Source organism: Jaculus jaculus, chromosome 4 (genome assembly GCF_020740685.1).
Source record: "Jaculus jaculus isolate mJacJac1 chromosome 4, mJacJac1.mat.Y.cur, whole genome shotgun sequence".
In the NCBI taxonomy this organism is placed as follows: Eukaryota; Metazoa; Chordata; class Mammalia; order Rodentia; family Dipodidae; genus Jaculus; species Jaculus jaculus.
This window is the reverse complement of record NC_059105.1, coordinates 148561999-148583179: the sequence shown is the minus strand read 5'-3', so window position 1 is coordinate 148583179 and position 21181 is coordinate 148561999. Positions and strand designations below refer to the sequence as shown.

At 40.8% G+C, this 21181-nt stretch overlaps 1 protein-coding gene across 2 annotated transcripts in view; it reads right to left on the bottom strand.

Annotated features, from left to right (window-relative positions):
* The window catches only part of Nsun3 (NOP2/Sun RNA methyltransferase 3), a 63545-nt gene extending 43194 nt beyond the window's left edge, over positions 1–20351 (bottom strand). The window contains exons 1-4 of one of the 2 annotated variants that reach the window (XM_045146689.1): positions 20240–20253; positions 19280–19389; positions 12224–12466; positions 7398–7741 (exon numbers count right to left, since the gene is read on the bottom strand). In XM_045146689.1, coding sequence (XP_045002624.1) covers positions 7398–7741; positions 12224–12231 — 352 coding nt within the window. In that variant the 5' untranslated portion in view covers positions 12232–12466; positions 19280–19389; positions 20240–20253. Of the gene's footprint in view, positions 1–7397; positions 7742–12223; positions 12467–19279; positions 19390–20239 lie in introns of both variants that reach the window. The other variant, XM_004663267.3, reaches the window with a different exon arrangement.
* Between the last annotated feature and the right edge of the window lie 830 nt (positions 20352–21181).

Here is a 21181-nt window from a genome sequence, read left to right as displayed (position 1 = left end):
TACAAAACTAATTAATAAAAAAAAAATTTTTTTTTTAAAAAGACTCTATCTACTGGACAGCTGGGCAGGAGCACAATACAAAGACTGCCATGGCAGAGGTCAAAGTCCCTTGTTCCCAGGCCTGACCTTGCATATGGAGTCCCAGACCTGCTTGGTATCAGATAGAGATTTTTACTTTTATAGGATGTATCTGAGTTTCAATATATATCACCACCAAATGTAGTGGGGGGCCAAGATGTATGTACACCCTTGAAACTCAGCTGAGCATCACCCTGGGACTATCTCCACCTCCCCTCCCCCAACCCTGGGAACACAAGGGAAAAACAGAACTCATCTTACAGGAGGGGTTTGACACAAATGTGAGCACAGGACTTTGTCTTAGAACACAGTGCCAATGGTAAAATAAACACTGGGCAGATTCTAACAATTCCTGTTCCCAGGCCAATACTTTTGGACAGAACCTCTAGGCCTGTCCCAGTTCCACAGTCAACCAGACTTCTCACCTGGCCAGCATCACCTGCTGGCTGCGAGGTTCTGGGCCAGGAGTCCAACTAAGCAGGAGACAGCTTACAAGCAATGCAGATCTTGGTGCTCTTGTGCTATGCTGGTCTCAGCAGATTGTAGGTACTGAGTGTAACTCAGGGTTGCAATGTGGGTATCCATGGGATTAGTACTCCATTCCTCTTCTGACCCCACACAACACAGAAAGAGTAACTGTTGACTTGGGATAAGAAAAATCACTATATGAGAGTCCATGGTCAGTCTTTCATGGTGTGGCCCAGTACAAGGCAGACTCATCCAGAAACTGACCATAAGCCAGTGACTGTAGTTGAGGCATGTAGGCCTCCTCTGTACCCAATGGAAGGCTTGTGGGGGCAGGCTATCTTACTAAGTAAGGCACTTCCTTGAACTATGTACCTATTGAGGATACAAGACAAAATGAGGTTTTAAGCACCCTCTAGTGGTGAAACAACAAAAAACCAACAGTGGAATTGTGACAAATCTGGATTTTGGGTGCCATCTAGTGCTCAAAAATCAAATATGTCCACAGACTCAAAGAAAATAAACCTACTCTAATTAGAGCATCTAATAAGATGCCAACTTGCCCACAGCTAGCCTCTAAAGTGCCACCATATGACGATCTTTCTGGCCGGTATGCTGTAAGTTTTGTGAAAGCTAAGCTACTCAAAAACACTATCATAAAATCACAAAAGTACAAAGTAGCAACAAGGATGGCATTAGATTCAAGTGCATTTGTGGGTAAAATTATTTAAGATTCATAAGGTTCTTAAGGCTGACCTGAAATTTACTAGGTAGTCCCAGAGTGGCCTTGAACTCTTGGTGACCCTCCTCTTTCTGCCTCCCAGGTGCTGGGATTAAAGGCGTGAGCCACCATGCCCCGCTAAAGTTATTTTTTAAAAAAGAAACAAAACCAAACAAAACAAAATGTTCTCTAACCCCAATCGTTAACCAGATGTTAGCAAAGGTGACCATGCCACCCCAGTAAGCTTCATTATCCTGGTTTAGCCAGAATGCTTCTGTTCTACTATTCAAGATCCTAACTGCATACTTTGCTGCTGCAAGACCAGGATACTACAAAGGCTGTGTGAATCAAAACTATGTCCAGTCTATCACAGGTGAGAGCAGCAGGATCAACAGAAAAGTAGACACATTTTTAATTATACTAAACCATGAGCTTTTTAATCATTCAAAGCAATGGCTACAGAGTCTCTGTCTAGGACAATATCCAGTACTGCTCTGAAGAAACCTGATGTATAAATTCTATATTTAATGCAGCCAATTTTTCAACTTATGCTTATAAAAGCTCTGATGAGCACTGTTTCTGCATTCCACACTTGAGTGCTGTGGTTAGACTAATTTGGGTGTCAAGCATCAGCATGAGGAATCTGTACTTCTCAGTGAACCATCATCATTAGCCCTACTTAGATGAAAAGCTACTTTACTTGGAACACTGCCTGTAGTTCACAGCCCTTGATATAAGAGCAGCAAGATGCTTTCCCACTTCAGATTCCTAGAATAGATCAGCTTGCCTTAGGTTTCCCAAGAAAATCACCTTCCCCACTACAAAGGGGTCAATATTTACAGTCCATGAAGAAAGGTGATTTAAAATTAACACAGCTGAGTGTGGTAACACATGCCTTTAATCTCAGCACTCAGGAGGCAGAGGTAAAAGGATTATTGTGCATTCAAAGCCAGCCTGGGACTATAGTGTGTTCCAGATCAGCCTGGGCTAGAATGAGACCCTATCTCAATAATAATAATAATAATAAAATTAAAATGCCCTATCAACAAAATGATACCAAAACTTGACATTTCTCTTCCTTATTTTGAAATACTAAATTTTATGCTCAGGGTAAATAAGTTTTAAGACCCAATATAAGAATACTGCCAAGAATGGCTGGAAGCTGGAAGAGAGACAGTCCCCAGACAGTCAGCACGTCTAGTGCCAGAAGGTGCTACATGGCCGACTGGTGGAAAATGACCAATATCTGTCCAAGCAACTCATAGTCTAACCCACTTCACAGCAAATAACCTGTTGTGATGCCCACACAAGTGCAATTAGTGGCACACAGCCATGGTGGGGAACCAGCTGCTCTTGAATCAGCTAACTGATTCCCCTTGGTGGTACGGGACCCATAGCTGGAGCTGGGAAACAAGTCAGAACCATATCCAAACATAAGCCCACTCTCCATTATCAAGCTACCATCAATCATGGGCTACAAGAGGGCCTACACCTAGTAAATTCTCTATAAAAAAAAGTAAGGGTTATCTCATTTGTCTGGTGCTAACTTACTCTCCATTGGAGAATCTGCTTCTCTTTTTCAGATAGATGTAGATCCTAAGGACAGAGCCACCCCTTTATACATCAAAAGGGCCCTGGCTGAAACTAAGAAAAGTTGGCAAAACAAGCAAGGGTGCTGTTTTCTTGGTGAACTGGGTACCAGCACAATGGTGAAGGAGATCAACACAGAGAAAAATCAACTCCTACCAAATCAGAGATCCAGAAACCCAGAGGTCCCCAATACCTCATCACTGAAGCAGACCAAAAATGAACCCAACATGGCTCAGGGAAATTTTGCAGAAGAGGGGTCAGAAAGAATGTCAGAGCCACATGTTGGGTCATGATATGCAGAGACATTTATCCTACCCATAACTGTGGGCTAACTCCACAATGCATGACCCATATACCTCAACAAGGAGGGACCAGGGGGAGGGAGTAGGTCACGGATGAGCCTAATAATGGTACCAAACTGACTGTATTTGCTGAGTACAAAACAAATTAATAAAAAAATTTAAAATTTAAAATAAAAAGTGACAAGGACTCGAGGAAAAAAGAAAGAATACTGCCAAGAAACAGAGTGGATATAAAAACATTGCTCCCTCGAATATATGATTACATAAAATTGAGGCTCAGATTATAAGAATAATAAAAGAAACTTACAAAACAATATTGTTTTGGTTTTTATGCTAAAATATAGGAAGCTTCAGTAACAGTTTTACCACAACTCTAATACAACTGGATTCACATTTTCCATATTTAAAAAAATCTATTTCAACAACAAATGTTCTCAAAGGAAAATGTAAATTGATAGTTTTCAAGCTGAGATATACATGCTCTGGGGAAAAATAAGAGCTTTCTAAAAGACAGGCACACATAGATAATTTAAAAGAATCTACTTCCTAAAGGCATGCTCTTCTACATGGCCATTCACCAATTTCACAGATCAAAGCAAAGTCCCACCTGTGGAGAATCCTAAGGTAAATTGTGTCAGGGTTTAGCAACCACTGGAGCATGAAGAAGAGCAGCTTGGTGCACTGGAATCTTGGCTGAGAAAGTGAGCGTAGTAACGAAGCTACACTGCCTCATGTACCCCAAGTTTGTTTACGTTTGGTGAAGTTTTAGAGTGCTCTCCTAATAGGTCATTAATGCCTGATGCACCTAGTGATTTGTGGCTGTAAGTCAGGTGCTTGAACAACTAATGAAACCACTATAACATAGTTTTCGCCTTTCTTATTTACTAATCTGTATGAATAACAATGCTGTTAAATAAAGCCAGACAGAACTGCCTCATCTAGCAAAAAGTCATATTCACTTAGGTACACCTGACAGTTTTTTTTTTCTTTTAACAAAAGCATCATCTATCTTATTAAGAAAATGATTTAAGCCAACCGTGGTGGCGCACGCCTTTAATCACAGCACTCGGGAGGCAGAGGTAGGAGGATCACCATGAGACTCTATAGTGAATTCCAGGTCAGCCTGGGCTAGAGTGAGACCCTACCTCGAAAAAAAAAAAAAAAAAAAGAAAAAATAATTTACAGTAAATGTGGACTATTATTTTTGATAGATGTAAAATGAGGTTCTCTGAAGAAGTTTTTATAAATTTTTTTATTTATTGATATGTGAAAGTGACAGACAGAAAGAGAAAGAGGCAGATAGAGACAGAGAGAGCGAGCACGCCAGGGCCTCCAGCTGCTGCAAATGAACTCCAGATTCGTTCGCCCCCTTGTGCACCTGGCTAACGTGGGTCCTGGGGAATCAAGCCTCGAACAGGGGTCCTTAGGCTTCACAGGCAAGCACTTAGCCACTAAGCCATCTCTCCAGCCCTGAAGAACTTTCAATAGGCATTCACTATTAACTTCTATATATTACCTAACATCCTTTTGATTACTAGATAAAATTTTTGGACAATAGTCCTAAACTCCACAGACTAGCATCAATGAGGTCATTAAGAATGTGGTAACATTAGAATACTATAGAAGAGATTTCGCTACATTGTTATAGAACTCAGTACCTTCTGAATGCTCCCACGAATGTACCTGATGAATGCATGTATTATGGTTGTTCTATGACTATAAAAGCTCACCCAATCTCTTTCATGGTGAACATGCCATTCAGGGTGAATAGAATCTAGGCTCCAAAGCCATGATCACTCATGTTTTTACTCAAAATAAACTATTTTGTTATTTTCCACTAAGCAATGTTATTTTACATACACAGTATGTATGAAATTGTACTAGTTTTGCACCAATAATGATGAAGTCACTTCTAAAGAATTTATTGCATTGTTTCAGATGATAATTTAGTGCCATATGTTGTTATGAGAACTTGAAATATGTTGTTAGAGTAAATTAACCAGTATCAAAGACCATTAAGAAAATGAGAATGGGTCTTGAAAGATGACTTAGCTGTTAAGACGCTTGCCTGCAAAGCCAAAGGACCCAGATTCAACTCCCCAGGACCTATGTAACCCCTCATAAGCCAGATGCACTAGAGGGCACAAGCATCTGGAGTATGTTTTCAGTAGCTAGAGGCCCTGGTGTAATTCTCTCTCTCTAACTCTCCCCCTCTCTCTCTCTACCTGCATATTTCTCTCTCTCTCTCTCTCTCTCTCTCTCTCAAATTAATAAATAAAAATATTTTTAAAAAGAAAATGAGAATGTAAAATGCATCATCAAAAATTTGGGGGGGCTGGAGAGATGGCTTAGCGGTTAAGCGCTTGCCTGTGAAGCCTAAGGACCCTGGTTCGAGGCTCGGTTCCCCAGGTCCCACGTTAGCCAGATGCACAAGGGGGCGCACGCATCTGGAGTTCATTTGCAATGGCTGGAAGCCCTGGCGCGCCCATTCTCTCTCTCTCCCTCTATCTGTCTTTCTCTCTGTCGCTCTCAAATAAATTAAAAAAAAATTTAAAAAAAAACTGGGGGGGAACTGGGAAGATGGTTAATGGCACCTGCTCGAAAAGCCTGCTAGCATGAGTTGAATTCCCAGCCACCCATGTAATGTTGGATGCAAAAAGTGCTATAAGCATCTGGTGTTCATTTGCAGCAGCAAGAGGCCCCGGCTCACTTATACACACACACAAGTACAAGTAGAAAATTTTAAAATTTTTGTAAGCATATATGTGTAGTCTAACATGGTCATGTTCCTATGTACACATGTGTGTGGAGGCCAGAGGTTGACACTAGATGTGACCAAACGAGAGCCTGAGTCACTCTCCACTTTACTTTTTTGGGATAGTTAAATCACTAAACCAGGAGCTCACCCACTCAGCTAGACTAGCCAACCAGGAAACCCTAATGACCTACCTGTCTCCAGTTCCCTCATGCTGGAATTATAGGCATGTGTCACTACAACTGACTTTTACATGTATGATGGTAATCCCAATTTGGTGCTCATGCTTGTACAGTGAGCATTTAACTCACTGAGTTATCTCCTCAGCCATCACTAAACATTTTATTGTTGACTACATGGTCATAATAATTTGAATAACTTCAAATTAATTTCTCCTGTTTCTATTTTTTCTGCTGAGAATATTCAAAGATTTTAAATTATATATTCATTTTACATTATACATGTTGGAAAGAACTTCTTGAGAACTTTATACTAATGGCACAATAAAATAATTGAAAGTGTGTGTGTGTGTGTGTGTGTGTGTGTGTGTGTGTATGTGTGTGTATTTGGCAGAGATATGACAGTGCCATCCAATACAAGCCTCTTAATATAACTAGTTCAATGGTAGAGCACATGCTTAGCTTATGAAAGGCCTGAATTCTACCTCCAGTAAAGATAACCACAAAAAATACACAATAAAAACCACAGAAGCGGGCTGGAGAGATGGCTTAGTGGTTAAGCGCTTCCCTGTGAAGCCTAAGGACCCCGGTTTGAGGCTCGATTCTCCAGGACTCACGTTAGCCAGATGCACAAGGGGGCGCACATGTCTGGAGTTCGTTTGCAGTGGCTGGAAGCCCTGGCATGCCCATTCTCATGTTCCTTCTCTCTCTCTCTCTCTCTCTCAGTCTCCCTCTTTCTGTCTCTGTCACTCTCAAATAAATAAATAAAAATGAACAAAAAAAAATTAAAAAAAAAACAACACAGAAGCAGGGAGATGGCTCAGCATACAAAGCACTGGCAAGTGAGAGCACCCGAGGCTGGGTCCCCAGCAGCCACATAAAGACACTGTAGAACCAGTTTGTAATCCCAGTGCACATAAGGCAAGGATGTAAAAGTAAACAAGAAAAGCAGAGATCTTGCTTCAAAAAGGTGGAACATGAGGACCCACCCTCTGACCACCACGTGCTTGCCAAGCCAAGCGTGAACCTGTACTCACACAGATGTACACATACAAATGCTTGAAACCCTCTGTAATTGCCTTATCAGAAGTATCTGGCAGATTTGTGTGTGCATGTAGCTTTGTTTCCAAGTAGCTGGGGCAAGATTTATACTGATTCCCAAGACAATCTTCATCCTCATGTAGGGTTCTAGTTTTCAGGCTTTCCAAACTCAATCCCACATGTCTCTGCAGGTTTTTGTATATTTTTCCAGAGTACTTAAACCACCAGGTCTGACTAACTGTACGAACTGAAAAATGAATCACTACCTGGATAAGCACATTGCAGCAGAGCTACTGACTTGCCTCCAGGAGCAGCACACAGGTCCAGAACCTTCTCCCCATCACGAAACTCCAGCGCCAGCACTGGTAGAAGAGAAGCTGCATTTAGGAGGAAGTATTTTTTCAGGTTTCCAACTTGGTGTTTTTCAGAAGGCATTCGACTAGGAGTTTGGCTGAGGTAACACTTCATTGAGTTAGGATAATAGGATAAAGATCCTTGAAAGAGTGGGTGATAGCCTTTCAAATGCAAATCCTTTTCCAGCTCAAAAGGATAATTGAATCTGTTGAGGAGGATGGCATATTGCCACAATGATGGTGTTATCAGTATATTCCTAGAAAGAGAAAATGAGAAAACATTGAATATTAATGTTATGCACCAATACAATTTTATATTAATGGGGTGACTGTGGTCCTAGGCTTACACTTCATTTATCTGTAATGGTCAGATAGAACCTGTGATGGTTAATCTTAGTTTTTAATGGGAATGGGTTGAGAAACACCTAGATTAGTAAAGCACTCTAATGGATGTGTCTATGAGGGCATTTTCAGAGTTAGATCATGAGGGCTGATCTAATAAACAGATTGATCCTTTGATGGATTCATATGCTTCCATAATTGGGGAAGTGTAAAAAGTAGTAGGGTGTAGCAGACAGCTTCAAGTTCATTGAGATGAACTTCCAGACCAGGCACAGTTATGGAGGAAGGGATATTTATTGAAGCCTACAGATCCAAGGGAAGTTCCATAAATGACAAAAGAAGCTGGCCTGCCTTCACAGGACCAAGCAGAGAGAGGAGAGCACAAGTCAGAAGGTCAAAAGCCACAGCACACTTCCGGAACCCCAGCTAGGCACACTTTGCATATCTTTAGAATGAAATCTCAAACCCACCACCACACCTTAAGATCACCCAGTGCCTCCAGCCAGGTGGCTACAGAATGCAAACTACAAATAAACAACTGAATATATTGGAGGCCATCTATTCTATTCAAACCACCACACAGGGGATGGAGGAAGTAGATCACTGAAGTAGATCACTAAAAAAAGTAGCAGGGGAGGAGGGGCAGTTGGAGGAAGTAGACCAATGAGGGTTTGTCCTTGCTGTTTCCTGTATTCTCTTTTCTGCTACCTGCCCCCATGGCAGAAGCTATTCTACTGCTTATGCTCTGCCAATCCCTCCACAGCTTGGACTAGTGATTCTGAAACAAGGAGTAAGTTTAAGTTATTGCATTTTCTTTTCACAGCAACACAAAAATCTGATGAATAAAAGAGTAATCTTCTCAATTTTTCCTTTTGCCTCATATAGCTCTGAAGTGACGCATCCAAGCACTGTCATGAACCTCTTTATTTTAAAACCAGATGTTATTCATTGTTGTTTATTTCTAAGTTAATTTTCATTATTAAAATATTCCTTTGAGGGCTAGAGCGATAGCTTAGCAGTAAAGGTGATTTCCTGCAAAGCCTAAGGACCCATGTTCGACTCTTCAGATCCCACATAAGCCAGAAGCACAAGGTGAAGCAAACAACCAAGGTCGCGCATGCACACAAGGTTGTGCACATGTCCGGAGTTCAATTACAGTGGCTGCAGGCCCTGATGTGCCAATTCGCTCTCACTCTCTGGCATTTTAAAAAAACAAAAGGCAAAAAAAGGCCAATCTGTTGGACTTGACTTAAAAACCAAAAAGACTCTTTTGAGCCAAGCATGGTGGCACACAGCTATAATCCCAGCACTCAGGAGGCAGAGGTAAAAAGGACTGCTGTGAGTTCAAGGCCACTCTGAGACTACACAGTGAATTCCAAGTCAGCCTGGGTTAGAGTGAGGGCCTACCTCAAGAAAACAAGCAAACAAAAAAAGTTATATATACATGTTTTTGATTACTGAGATTTTTGTTGTGACCGGTGGGAGGAATACCTCACTTCAGCCTCAATCACACCCCCTGTAGAAAATCCAGCCTGCAAAAGTGACCTGCAGTCACTACATAACTGTGTATATGCCAAAAACTTTTCTATCACTATTTGCACAAGCAATTGTTTTCCTGGGGCAAAATTTAAAGCCAATATAAATATATGGAAAGAAAAATGCTCTCAGAAAATGTGTTTGAAGGCACACACGTTAAGCTTTCCTCTAATGGAGAAAAAAAGGTACGGAAGTGAACTCTACAATCATGGAATCAATGAGGTGATGAGCAGCTCCAGTGGTAAAGGTCCAGGGATGATTCAAAATCACTTATGGAGTGATGGTGCAGGCTTCCCCCTGCAGCGTTATCTTCTGAAAGTTGTATTCGGTCCAACAATTAGGTCTCATGACAACTATAAGCTCATATCAACTGGCAGATGATGCAGCAGGAAATATTTAATTTATTTACTAGCTGACCTTTCCAGCTGAGTTGTTTGAGAGCCTCATTAACCGTGGTCAATTAAATAAATTCCAGCTGCTACTCACCCTGGAGTTGCTTATGTGAGAAATGGCTGGATTGAAATTTAACACCTGCTACTCATGCATGCCATGTGAATTTCAATTTAGGGCTAAAATGAGGACTGTTAACTATTTGCAGTGTCTCTTGCTTACTAAGCATGGTGGATTTGTTTCAGTTACTTTGGGGGATAAGAATTTTTGCATTCCTTGAGGGACTATTAAAAAAAAATACTGCTGGACTGCAGATGATGGTTTAGTGGTTAAGATGCTTGCCTGTAAAGCCAAAGGACCCTGGTTCAATTAAGGACCCACGTAAGCAACATGCACAAGGAAGTGCATGCATCTGGAGTTCATGTGCAGGGGCTGGAACCCTGGTGTGCCCATTCTCTCTCTGTCTCTCTCTCTCTCTCTACCTCTTTCTCTCTCTTTAATAAATAAATAAATAAATTTTAGAAAAGAAGACTATTGGATCCTAACCAAGCTTGGAGCAGCTTATTCGGCTCAAGCAATACTTAAATTCATATTTATTTAATTTTTTTTAAATTTATTTTATTTATTTGGGAGAGATAGATAGAATGAGAGAAAGAGAATGAGTGTACCCAGGCCTTCAGCGCTGTAAATGAACTCCAGACAGATGTGCCACCTTGTGCTTCTGGCTTGCATGGGTACTAGGGAATCGAATGTGGGCCCTTTGGCTTCACAAGTAAATGCCTTAACTGCTAAGCAATCTCTCCAGCTCCTAAATTTGTATTTATAACTAGTTTTCAGGTGAGAGTATGACACCATGCTACTGTTCTCCAGGACCACACTATGAAAACTCTCACTTTAAAATACCACATAAAGGGCTGGAGAGATGGCTTAGTGGTTAAGTGCTTGCCTGTGAAGCCTAAGGACCCCGGTTCGAGGCTCGGTTCCCCAGGTCCCACGTTAGCCAGATGCATAAGGGGGCGCACGCATCTGGAGTTCGTTTGCAGAGGCTGGAAGCCCTGGCGTGCCCATTCCCTCTCTCTCCCTCTATCTGTCTTTCTCTCTGTGTCTGTCGCTCTCAAATAAATAAATAAATAAATAATAAAAAAAAATAAAAAATAAAAATACCACGTAAAGCCAGATGCACAAAGTGGCACGTGTATCTGGAGATCGCAGTGGCCAGAGACCCTGGTGCACCCATTCTGTCTGCCCATTCTATCTCCCTCTCAAATAAATTAATTTAAAAAATTAGACCCCAGAGTTAATTTACAATGTGAATGCAATTGTAAATTTTATGAATGTGTACCCTAACTTCAACCTGGATGAAAATTTACCCAGTGCTAAGAGTAATGTATAATACAGAAGTGTTAAAATATGACTTATACCACAAGGAGTGGTTTATTCCATCCTGTGCCCACCTCTTAGCTAAAAAAGGATAGGGCTATTTGACTTGACATGATAAATCCATTAACTTTTTTCTCTTATAAAAGTTACAAAACCACCTCAGATGTTGATTCTTTCTACTACATTTTAGGATCAATTGGGCCAGCTAAAAATAATTTGTAGGGCTGGAGAGATGGCCTAATGGTTAAGACGTTTGCCTGCAAAGCCAAAGGATCCCAGTTTGATCCTCCAGGACCCACATAAGGCAGATGCACAAGGGGGCGCATGCATCTGGAATTTATTTGTAGTGGCTGGAGGCCCTGGCATGCCCATTCTCGCTCTCAAATAAATAAAAATTAAAAATTAAAAAAGAATTTGTAAACTGAAGCTGGTGGTATATATCTGAAATCTCAGTAGTTGGAGGCTGAGGCAGAAGCATCAAAAAGAGTTCAAGGCCAGCTGGCGCTAGAGTGAGACCATGACCCTTCCCCACCAAAAAAAAAAAAAAAAAATCATAACCTTTAAAATGTGTTGTACACAGTAAGCTCAACAAAGATATTAAATGTATTCAACTTGGAAAGAAATGACTTTGGCATTCAGTCTTTCAAACCCTGACCAATGTTTTCATTTATACACATTTCCTTTCAAATCTCTTAGTATGTTTATAGTCCTGCATATTTCCTTTGAAGCATACTGTTTAAGAGGACTGTTATTTAATAAACCCACTGATTTTTGATTATTCAACATGTTAACTGAAAGCAATGAGAAAGGAAGTGCCAGACAAAGGCAACAGCTCTGCACAGGAACCACAGACATAATGAAGGTGTATGTTTGGGGACTAGTAGTACTCAGGTGTATAACTATCACAGGTACCATTTAACACTTTGTGTCAGAAATTATGTGAAGCCCTTCAAAGACTCAAGGATGAGAAAGACCAGTAAGATTTTGAAAACATGCACTCCAACAGTGAGGCAGAAACATCCTATATCGTTCATGAACAACTAAACAAAATAGTCATAATTAAAACAAAATTCTAGTCCCTCATGACCTACCAAATCATTTGGCTTCTCAAGAAAGAACAATTTTTTTAATGTGAGACAGCTCACTAAAGAGTCCAGTTTGTCTCCTGTCTCAGCTTTCAAGCGTTTTCCATGTGCGATTCCCAGTGATATCCTGGTTGTGCAGCACCAGAGGTGGACAAGGGCGGGTAGAGAATTTGCATCCCAACTTCACCTCGAACAAATGGCGAGGCCGCTGAAGCCGACCAAGCGTCTTTTAACAATGGGACTAGTTTGCTGCACGGGACCAGACACAACAGGGACAAGTTAATGAAGGCACTGCTAGGCACTGCTAAGGCTGATGCTTCCAAGCTCTAATCACTGCTCTAAATCACTGCAAGGACACAACTCCCTTGAATTTGCTTGTAGCTGTCACCACAGGCGCAAGGGCACATGTGCACGCACGCGCGCGCACACACACCTACTACAATGAGAGGCCACCTTTGGACTGGAAGACCAATGACTACTCTAACCCAGAGCTTTGACAGATGGACAAGTAGGATTAGAACACTCAAGAAAAAAGCAGACTCCCACACTCCAGGCCTCCTGCTAAGATTCATGATTACAGTCTGAAGCTGCTCTATCTACTGATCTCCTAGTCAGGAGGCCAAGTATATTAGCAGCCAGCACTGACAAGTAAATGTGGTGCATCTAGTTGACACCTAAATATGAGAATGACACCCATCACTGTTCATTTAAAACCTTTTAATCCTCACATGGACATCCCAACAGTCACTGGCATGTAATGGTTTTGATATCAGGATGAAAATGGGCCTTTCTGGCCAGAGAATTAAAGAAAGGCCCGCTGGGAAAGGCTAAGCACCTGCTTAGAAACTAAGGGGAGGAGAGCAATCTTCTGCGAGGGCTTACAGTAGAACTAGTTGAAGTTGAAGGTTGAAACTTGCTGGGCACATGCACCTTTCTGCACCATGTTTCACTGTTGACTGTACTACAGCACACTGAGACTTCGGTTTTCATGTGTAGAGTAATCCATTCGCCCATGCACCCGCCTACCCATCACCCATTCTCTAATACATACTGTGCTTTGGCTATTTAGCGAGAATAGAAAATTATGTTTAAATTTCTAGGAAACAAAAGAAACTACTAAGCACAGGTGACTAAAAGGCATAAATGCTGAACAAATGGCACACAGGAATGACTGAATCTTATGTCAACAAAATTACACTTTATACATAATGGCACCAGTCACACTGTCCATTTATCCGTTGTTCCTAGCTGGATTGTAGGAACTATAACTTAATTTTCTCTAATTATATGACTCCTAAGCCCTTGTTAACATAATTATAATTTTCCTCACAGATTTCTTGATTCATTATTATTGCTATTGTGCCTGGGACTGAACATAAAGCTTCATAAGTGTTAAGTATGGACTCTACCTATGAGATATACCTTAAGCTATTTTAGCAAAATTCAAAAGCATTTAAAAAATTGAAATCAGGTAAATTAAAATCCTGAAACATTCCACTGGCAATATTTATTATTGGGTAGTATGAGCTTTATTTATCTTTTCTGTTATATTATTCTTTTTTCCTACTATTTTCCAGTCAGCATTCCTACAGTGATGTGGACAACCTACTAAACACAAGTAATATAGATTACAAACACAATTTAAATTCCCAGTGTTTTTTTTTTTAAAGCAAAACCTCTGTGGAATTAGGGATGGGAGAGGGGATATAAGAGGGTAACAAAAGGGGAATGGGACCAACACGTGATACCTACATACAGAAAAGTTCGTAATTCAGAGAAAAAAAAAAGTCCTTGTTTTATTATCATGACTATCCATCTCAAAGGGTGCTCACCTGACATTTTATGTCTGTCTTAGAAATAAGTAATAAATGCACTGATGGAAATTCAAGAAGGAATGTTTCCATGTCATTTTATTTTTATTCTTCAGAAACTCCACTGATGAGCTGATAGCTTTCTACTTTTTCTTGGCAATATTTCTTCCTTACTGCTTACACAAGGGCAATTTATGTGCAAATTTATTATCCACAGTGACGCAGATAAGGAGTCCTTAGTAAGAATTTGTTTCTGGTAGACAGCACACTTTTTAAAATAGTGAGTATTAGGGGAACTATGCACTCACTTGTATGGCTGCTGCCTCAGACCCTTCATGAAAGGACAAAAGATAGAAGAAAAATCATGAGCTCCTAAGGCCTGGATCTGCTCTAGCAGTGACACACCTGGCAACTGTTCTGGGCTGAAGAGGCTAAAAATTACTCCTTTGTAAGGATTTACACAGATTGACAATGTACAAAACAAGGCAACTTCTGAGACAAAACAGAAATCTAGCTAGCTAGTAATTTCTGTATACTTCCCTAACTATTCCATTATAACACTCTTCACAAATTCAGATAATTTATACTTTGTGCACTGTGAATTTTTGGTTAATGAGGCTAGACAAATGTTTTGGTTTTCAAAAATGTGTACAATTTCCACAATTCATAAAGATTTCCAATTAGTCCAGCCATTGTATTTATATTGGAGGGCAAGATAAATTTAAACACACACAAAACCATCATAACCTTCATGTATAGTAGAATGCCTGGGTCATAAATCCTACTTAAGTTGGGAATAAATTCATGACTTGCCCAAGTATTAAGGGATTGTTATCAGTTACTAGTTTATACATGTCTTCCCTATTAATAGGGAAGACATGTATAAACTAGTAACTGATAACAATCAAATCTTCAAAGAATCAAGAGCAACTGTACCATCAAGATATAATGGAAACACAAAAGACAGAACTAATTACAAAGGGGCACATTAAAAAGCTTGATAAAGAATTAGCCAATAATAAGCCAGGCGTGGTGGCACACGCCTTTAATCCCAGCACTCGGGAGGCAGAGGTAGGAGGATCACCGTGAGTTCAAGGCCACCCTGAGACTACAGAGTGAATTCCAGGTCAGCCTGGACCAGAATGAGACCCTACCTTGAAAAAACCAAAAGAATTAGCCAATAATAGAAAAAAAATAATGGTAACATATACTAACTACTCTTAAATATATGTTAAGTTCATTTGATCTTCTCTATGAAATAGATACTCTCTTACCCATTTTACAGATTAGAGAGGTAGTCAAAACTTATCTAGGTCATATGCTGTAAAATGCATTTGAACACACACTCCTGACCAGGATAAGGGGCATGGAAGAGTATCTCTGATAAAGGGGACAGCACATCTAGTATTAGAGGCATGAAGGAGCCTCTTCAGTCACAAGGTACAAATATAATAGTGAGCGAGCAAAAGCCTGCACAAGAGTAGACAAGGCAAACTCATAATCCCTTTCCAAATGTGAACTGTGTGTTCCTTTGCAAGTTATTTAATCCCTGTGGGTCAGCTAGCCTGTCTGTGAATAGAAATAACTACCCCTCAGAGGGCTATAGAGAGGACTGGTGTAGTGTTGAGCACACTGACATGCAGCCTCATGAAAATGTCAGCTAAAATAAGCAAATAAATAAATGCAAAAGGCTGGAGCCTACAGCTGTTATAACATGTCAGAAAGGAGGTGATGAAGGCCTAAGAAGTAGCAAGAGAGTTAAAAAATGAGTTACTAGTTAAATTTCTGTGCCGGAGAGATGGCTTAACAGTTAAGGCACTTGTCTGCAAAGCCTAAGCACCCAGGTTCAATTCCCTGGGACCCACATAAGCCAGATACACAAAGTGACACGTGTCTGGAGTTTGATTGCAGTGGCTAGAGGCCCTGGTGCACTCATTCTCTCTCAGACACAAATAAATGAAAATATAAAAAATCTGGGCTGGAGTGATGGCTTAGCGGTTAAGGTGCTTGACTGCAAAGCCTAAGGACCCATGCTCGGTGTGGAAGTGAGGCAAGTGGAAAGTCACACATGCCCACTGGGTGGCGCAAGCATCTGGAGTTCAATTTCAGAGGCTGAGGCACTGGCGTGGCAATTCTCTATTAAAAAAAAAAAAAAAAAAAAGTCTGCCAGGCATGGTGCACACATCTTTAACCCTAGCACTCAGGAGGCCAAAGAGGATTGTTGGGAATTCAAGACCACCCTGAGACTACATAGGGAATTCAAGATCAGTCTGGGCTAGAGCCAGACCCTACCTCAAAAAAAAAAAAAAAAAAAAAATCTGATTTAACAGCCTTGGTAGCCATTTTGGCGGGGGAAGGGAATGATGTGTAGTAGAATATAGCAATGAGGTTTCTATGACCATTCTGTTTTGCATACTAACTACAATCAAAGGGGCCCTCAAGACCACTCTCATTTGATTACTCATAGAACTCAATGAAAACTGTCATATTGAGTCTCAGGTTTAAGCTTAGGGTTTATTTTAGCAAAAGCAGACAGATTAAAAACCAGTCACGGGAAGAGATTCATGGTACAGAGCCCAGAAGTGTTCAAAGCATGAAACTTCTAGTTGCCCTTTCCATTATAAACATGGACAAGGTTCTTTTCCTGACAGTGATATGTGACAATATACACAAGAAATATTGCTAACCAGGGATGTTCAACAAAGGTGAGGGTATGTTTTTAATAACAGTCATGAAGCAGCAGACTTTGAGTCTGCAACTCTTTGGAGGTTGATTCATTATCTGTGGTCTGTAGCTCCTACAGTAAATTAAATCACATTCTTTGACTAATCAGCTGTGTCACAAGCACCCAGGTAAACAGGTAGTCTTATGAGAGCAGAATTAGTACGTTTCAAGGGCATAGGGATCACCTCCCAGGAGCTCAGGGAAAGCATAAGGCTGACTTGGGTTCTTCCTTTGAATCACAAAAGTGGTAAAGGTGTGGAGAAATTGCCAGTAACCATTTTGATAGTGGTGCCTTCAACTCAAGTGAGATCACAAATAACAGGCAGTAAAACATAGGCTTTGAAGAGAAAAGTAATGTACTTTAGTTTACTAAATACGCTAACTCAATGTAATTGTTAAAAAACACATGTAGGAGACTACATTTTGAGAAAAACAGCATAGCTAGAAATAACAGTACACTGATCAGAGCTAAAAGTCATGCTATGCACACATTTCCTTGAAAAAGAACGTGTAGCACGTGAGTAGCGCATATGTTGGCTAAGGGTAAACTTGAACTTGAAAGGACTTTCCAGGTGCTGATTGGACAAGGTCATAATAAAACAGTAAAATTAAGATGTTAAAAGTATCACCAGTATTACTATAACCAGAAAACACTGAGTACATTACATGGTAGATGGGGTGGAAGAACCTTAGAAGACTCACTTAAAATCATGTATACTGTTTTAAGTTACAAAATATGTAATTGTTTTTTTCCTCTACACTTTCTTCCATGTTCAGACTTTCTGAAACACTTTTATTCTGTGGTGAATTTATTACATATATACGCAAAGCTTTAACTACCATGAAACACCGACAAAAAGGTAGATGAAGCAAGAAGGCAGAGATAATTAAATGGCTTCAAGGTTCATTGTTCATTTTATTTAGGCTTAAATAGTTATTTATGCCTTTTTAAGCACATTAAAAAAAAAATCAACTCATTACAGGGTCTGAATAGTCAGATTCCTAGTCTCCAAACAAAATATTTCTTGAAATATTATTTTATTCACCAACTATGCTATCTCCCAGGTATGACAAGCAGTAAGGGGCATAGTGAGTGGTGAAGTTCCTGGTCAGAGAACCGAGGCAAATTTCCCAGCTCTGCTGCTTACAAGCTAAGGGAACCTGAGCAAAACACTTTAAGTTGTGCTGGATCAGTTTTAAGAAACATAAAAAGCTGGAGGTAAATATCAAAAGCTTGGCTTTTGGAGAACTGAAGTTGAGTGTTGTCTGCATACATGTATGCAAGATGTGATTCTTATGTACTCTATGAGTACCTTTGAAAAATAAAAATCTCACGAATTTTTGTACTTCACTCTTCATTCTCACTAACGTATAACAGAACACATTTCATTTCCAACCTAGAATTGAGATAACTACATACTGTATTTGAATTTCATGAATAGCTTAATTTGACCTAATATTATCTATGAACCACGGACTTTATTATCTTTATTAGCCAGGATTTAATATTTTGGTTCTAAAAGAAATTCATAAAGCTGGCATTTATACAGGAGAAATACATACTGGGCTAATCCAAGAAGAGATGGAATACGACAATCATGTAAGAAATTACTGTCTGAACCAAATTCCAGATAATATCCAAAGCCAAAGAACTCTTTTAATTCCATATGTAAAATTCATATGTATTGGGATTTTGTCCTTAATTGCACCAGCAGTGCAATTTTTCCCTCAGGCTAGAATACCTGGTTCCTTTAGCCAAATTAATTACTTTATGTCAACAAGACCTGCTTTTCCTCAAGCATTCACTGGCACCCAAACACTTGGACATATAAAACATGGTATTAGTGCACACTTCTATCATATTTGCCAAATTAATATGTCAATTTTGCCCATGCCCCTTCCATTACAAGTCCCTAAACACTCAACTAGAAAGCAAACCAAGCATGACTAGATTGTTTTTTGTACTGCTGGAGATACTTACTATATATTCTGTATGAGGCACTCTTTGTCACCAAAACTCACCACACACATCAAATTTTTTGGTTAATCTTATGCAGTTTCTTTTTTAAAATAAAGAATTTGTATGTACAGGTGCATGTGTGGTCAAAATACAACCAGTCACAGACCCAACAGTGAGGAAATATGATTACTGAAGAAAGTGTGACTTTGGACAGTGACTTCAAGGGCTTCTTATATTTTTTGAATTTCAGAATGTAGCCAACAAACAAACATTCCAATATTTTTATTCAAGTATTTGGTCAAAAAGGTACGTAGTCTTGATTTTTTTTTCCAGATAAGAATAACTGCTTGAGGAGGGCCTAATTTTTGCTACTATCACTGTACAGGAGGATTTCTTTCCACTATGCTCCTGTACTTTAATCTATTTCCTCAACGCTTCCTTTCTACAGCCCAAGTGGTACAGCCAGGTCTAGATTTCGTGACCTCTTATACTCACTGCTGCTCCCGCAGAGGTACAGGTCATACTCCCACTGTCCCCACACAGCACTGAGGGAGGAATGATACTAACCTTACTGTATTCCAGGACTCTCCAAGTTCTTTGGAGTACTGCTTGTCAAAATGATCCAAAACAACTTTGCAAATCTGTTTTGCAAGCTTCCCCTCTGACTTTGCTTTCAGCTGAGATGATAAGAAAAAACTGCTGACACACAGTGACATTACACATTTATTCAACTTCGACACTATCACAGTCCTTTGAGAAATGTTTTTAAAAGATACTATTATTTACATTGGGGTAAATACCTTGTAAACAAAACTGCATTACAACTGCTCTACCCATTTATGCTTAAGGGATAGTTCTCAGGGTGATTAGTAGCCAATAAAAAAGCAAAGAAGAAACTAAGTATGTTAAGGAAGTTTAAAAGGTAAAAATTAATTTTGAAAACTACCACAGGGCTGGAGGGATTGCTTAGCGGTTTAAGGCATTTGTCTGCAAAGCCAAAGGACCCAGGTTCAATTCCCCAGCACCCACATTAGCCAGACGCACAAGGTGGCGCATGCGTCTGGCGTTTGCAGCGGCTGAAGGCCCTGGCGCACCCATTCTCTTTCGCACACTCTGTCAAATAAACAAAAATATTTTTTAAAAAATTACAATAGGTACTACGAGGAGAGGGGGGATGGCTTCGTGAAAAGATCTGCAAACTTTCCGTGAATCTAAAATTACTCCAAAACAAGCAAGCTTATTTAGGGGAACATGTCATTTGATTTCTTCTTGAAACTCCTTGCAACTCCGTTCACTCATGAGCACCACGAGAGCGCATCAGGAGCCGAGGAGGGAATCCACCGCGCGGCTCGCGAGCAACAGGGCTCGGGTGACGCGGACAGCAGTCCTGGCGGGAAACCCCAGCGAGCGCGGGCTGCGGCCTCCCCGCACCGCCCGGGGCGCGGCTCCACCCCGGCCCCTGCCCGTCTCCCCGCCGCTGAGAGAACGAGCAGGTCTCGTCCGAGGCGGCGCGGATCCCGGCCTCACCCGCGTTATCATCCTCGGGCCCCGAGCGTCCGGAACCGCGATTCCCACGGCTCGGCACCCACGATCCTCAGGACCTACAAAAAAGCTGCCCTTCCGGTGCACTCGAAGTATATTAGTATCCTCACGCTTCCGTTTTAGGTTCTCGCGAGAACCTGAATTCTTTCAGAAGTCTCGTCAGAGCCTCAAATCCCGCGAGAAGTGGGCGCGGTGCCGGGCGGGGAGCCGAGGCTGAGGGACAGGCCAGGGTGTGGCGGGACGTTACAAAGTGATTACGTAACGGAGCCGTGTCTCTGTGTGCTTTGTGTAAGTGTTGCGTTATGTTTCGTCATCACTCTTATTTTCAGAGCCGTAGTCAAGCCTGGTGACCCCGTCAACTCTGTAATTTATCAAAGAACATCTTGTGATCCCTTATAATTAATACGCACGATCGTTTTCAGGTGGCTGCAAGCATTCAGTAAGCACTAGTCCCAACTACATGGAAAACAGCTTTACCACTAAGGTGTTTTAACACTTAGCATGTTTTTCTTTTTTAATGTGTTAGTTATTTGCAAGGACGGAGAGAAAAGAAAATGAGCGTGCTAGGGCCTTCACAGCCACTGCAAACGAACTCCCGATGCGTGTGCCACCTTGTGCATCTGGCTTATGTGGGGGAATCGAATTTGCGTCCCTTAGGCTTTGCAGGCAAGCACCTTAACCTCGGAGCCATCTCTCCAGCCCAAGCATATACTTTTTTAAAAAAATTTATTTATTTGAGAGAGAATGTGTGGCCCAGGGCCTGTAGCCATCTTGTGTATCTGGCTTACATAGGCCCATGGAAATCAAACTTGGGACCTTAAGCTTTGCAGACAAGCTCCTCAACGACTAAGCCATCCCTCCTGCCCCCAAACATGTATTTTTTTTTTTAAATTCTGTTTACCTATTAATTTGAAAGAGAGGAAGAGA